At 41.3% G+C, this 3,617-nt stretch overlaps 1 protein-coding gene across 1 annotated transcript in view; it reads left to right on the top strand.

The window, feature by feature from the left end:
* Positions 1-3,617, top strand: part of mydgf (myeloid-derived growth factor) — a 4,262-nt gene continuing 645 nt past the window's right edge. Inside the window, exons 1-5 of the mRNA XM_083671745.1 lie at positions 1-392; positions 1,184-1,234; positions 1,532-1,593; positions 2,063-2,144; positions 3,205-3,277. Coding sequence (XP_083527871.1) covers positions 231-392; positions 1,184-1,234; positions 1,532-1,593; positions 2,063-2,144; positions 3,205-3,277 — 430 coding nt within the window. The 5' untranslated portion in view covers positions 1-230. The remainder of the gene's footprint in view (positions 393-1,183; positions 1,235-1,531; positions 1,594-2,062; positions 2,145-3,204; positions 3,278-3,617) is intronic.

Genomic DNA, 3,617 nt, shown 5'->3' with positions numbered 1-3,617 from the left:
TATGATCAAGGAAACAGTTCTTTGGCAACAATAGAGTTTTTATTGTAAATATCAAGAAGTTTCTCGCCGATAATTTAAAGAGCGATAACTTCTCAATCAGGAATGTCATCATGACTGCATTCCTATAGTTCCCTGTCCTGTGACGACACCAGGCAGTCATATTTGAAAATATCTGGCAACCCAGTTGCTCGCTCAGTGTCATTTGCTGTCAACTACAAAGCTGATTAAGAATGGCTTCTACAATAAACATAGGTGCAAGCAACTTGGCCTTTATGGCTTTGGCAATGTTGACAACAGCAGTTGCATTGGCTAGTGCTTCTGCTGAACAGACGAAAACTGTAGAATTCAACGTGAAACCCGGTGGGATGGTGCACACGTTCTCCGAGAAAGTGGTAAGTGATCGCTAGCCTTGCTAGCTTGTCATACCAGCTGGTGCATGCTTAGATACACATTATTTAGCAATGTAATAGAGTTCTCTGTAGTTTATCAAATGCTGCCCTGTATGTGGCAGTGTATGCCGAGAACAATATTGGCTTCTTGGACATAATAGCTCGCAATTAGAAGGCTACTTGGCTGGCTAGCTAGCTAGCAATGATCAATGAATAGGTGGGGAATATAGGTTGCCAGCTTGTAAGGTAACTTGCCGGTTAGCTATTAATTTGTAGCTATCTGCACATCTTGCTGCTAAATATTCAGACATTTTTTTCCAGATAATAATAATAAGTTATGATGGAAATGTACGGTCATTTAAACTTTATGGGAAACAGGACAAGGCTTTGGGCGCAAGACCATGCGGAAGTGAACCGACATCTGATATGGTGACACGTCAGTGCGAAACTGCCACAAGGACGCTATTCATTGGTTCAGGCCAGAGTGGTTCAGGAGCTACACTCCCCACTGTCAGAGATAACATCCAAACAAAGCTGCCTCTGTTCAGCCATCTCTGTTTCTATTAAATATTTAGCAATTCAGCCAAATAACCTACATTTAAATGCATCATGTATGAGTGGCAAGTGTCTCATGTCTCTACAAATGACAGATCATACTTTAAAATGATTTGAAGTCATTGTCTTTGACATTACAGTATTTGACACTCCAGCATAGAAAAATGATACATGCTAATGATGTTGATTTCTTACGATCATTATTACAAATGTTATCATTATTCCTATTTCTTACACAGGGAGAATATGAATGTTCATTCACTTATGCATCACAAGGGGGAACCAATGAGGTAAGTTACACTATAACCTTACACTACGTTATAAAGTTACACTGTAACTTGATCAAAGCAGGACATACACTTGAGTCAACCCAATGAATTGGTCATTTCATTTTTATCCAATAAGTTCTTAACTCCTGACACACATCTGAAATGAACTGATTGGCTTGCCATACTAAATGTCAAACTGGCTGAAGAGTAATAACATATCAACTTTTGTGCCACAAACAGAAATAATACACACTTAGATTATTGATGTTTAGTTTGTTGATGTTCATAATACTGAATATTCTATGTTGTTTGAAACAGCAATGGCTGATGAGTATAGGCCTGAGTGATGACGACAAGCTGTTCTCCTGTTCAATGTGGAGGTGAGCTGTGGTGTGAGGTTACACACACACACACACACACACACACACACACACTAGAGCTTAGGTCACTGCACTGTCGATGTGTAGACTGATTTATTCATATTATTTCAGACAGTCTGTACTAGTGTTTCATCCTGGCTTTATGTAATGAATGACTCATCACAGATTCAGCAGACCTCAGTTATGATTTAGACCTCAATTCAGTCAATTCCAGATAAAGGCAAGTTGCACTGCAGGTTTATTGTTTGCAGTTTATTGGAGGTGTTTACTGCTTTGAAACTGACACACTCAACCAGTTTTTCCTCACATGGATATTATGATTAAACATGATATTAGATTTGACACAAAATCCCAACTACCCTTAAGGTAACGTAACAACATAAACATTCCAGGTTAACTCACAATGCGGTTTGCCTTTATATGCAATTGATTGAATTATGAACTTTAATATGTTTCCTCTCCTTGACAGACCCCAGGGGAAGTCTTACCTGTTCTTCACACAGTTTAAGGCTGAGCTGAAAGGAGCCAAGATTGAATACGCCAGTGCATACGTAAGTAACTGGTAGAGAGGCTCATCTGATTTGAATTCTAATTTATATTCTTACTAGGCCGTTATTGTCATTGAATGGCGGTTTGCCACACTCTGTATGTAAATGTCTCTGCTTCATACCGCACAAAAGTGTTGTAGAATGACACAAATTGCTTCAATTAATATATTCTAAATGTCAAATTTAGTTTGCCAAACCCTGTAATCAAACTGAGCCAAACACTGTATATCAAAGGCTCTGGTGTGAAGCTGCTGTGTCATGTCATTTGTCCATTGTCATCATAATATAGTTAATAACACAGCCAGTAGTAGCCAGTAACCCCCTCCCCACACACACACTGCACTGCTGTTCTAATTAGCTAGACCTGCACATCTCCATGGAAACCTTGTTTCTGTTTTTCTGTCTGTGAACCCCCCTAGCATTTTTCAGACTCTTCTTTGGAATTTCTGTGATTCAAGGCAATCTCAACATTCTTCTTGTACAGGGTTTGATAAAAAGAGATCAGGAGATAGTCAAGGCAAAAGGCAACACATAACTAGGTATTTGACACAACTTTATTTGGGTGACGGAGCACATCACCATGTTGCATTCACATTCAACAAGTCAATCGTCTCAAAAGGTGAATGCTGCCACGATGTTCAGATGACTGTCTGTCAGGCAGCTCTCTCAGACTAGTCATTCGGTGTCTGCTAAAGTACCTCAGGAGAGGCATTGTAGATGATTACAGCACACCTTGAAAAGCCTGGCTGGCAAGGACAGTTAGCTCCAGCACTCACTGTCGTCAGAGGAGGGTCACCATTCAACCTCTCCCCAGCTGGCGCTGTCCCCCCTCCCTGTGAGAAGAGACAGAGAATTTAACACACCTCTTTAGACGTTGTAGCTAAAAATAACTCAACACTCCCGCGAAACAAGAGCATCTCCTCGACCTTGTAACTCCCACCGTCAGTCCCCTTGTCATGATGAGATTTTCTATCTTTTCTCCCTCTCCCTCTCTCTTGTTTGTTCCCCGCCCTCCCCTCTTCCTCTCATCCCCCTGTTCATGTCGTTGTGCCGGTTTCTCCAGTCCCAGACTGCCGTGGGAGGACAGAGTGATGTGGCTTTGAAGGCAGATGAATTCACCGTGGGAGATTCTACAGGTGAGATGACAACTCTGCCTACTGCTATTGATATTGCTACTCACTCCCTCTGCCTGTCACTCATCTCCTCAACGCTGTCCTTGAGTTGGCCTTTTACCGACTAGAATAAATACTTGAATAAAGCACTTAAAGCTACAGTGGTGCACGGCGATGGATCCATACTTTGCTACCTTTACAATGTTTGTACCACATTCTACCACTATTTTAGTTTTAACCATCAGAAGAGGTTGACATTTAGCCTGGTGGCCCCAGATGTTTGTGCTGTAGCCAACTTCTATATCTCTAATTGTCATGCCAGCCATGACATGTTTGGCATGACAACAGTAATAGGGATTGGCTA

Source organism: Argentina silus (genome assembly GCF_951799395.1).
Source record: "Argentina silus genome assembly, chromosome: 6".
Taxonomy (NCBI): Eukaryota; Metazoa; Chordata; class Actinopteri; order Argentiniformes; family Argentinidae; genus Argentina; species Argentina silus.
This window is presented reverse-complemented; position numbering and strand designations above follow the sequence as displayed.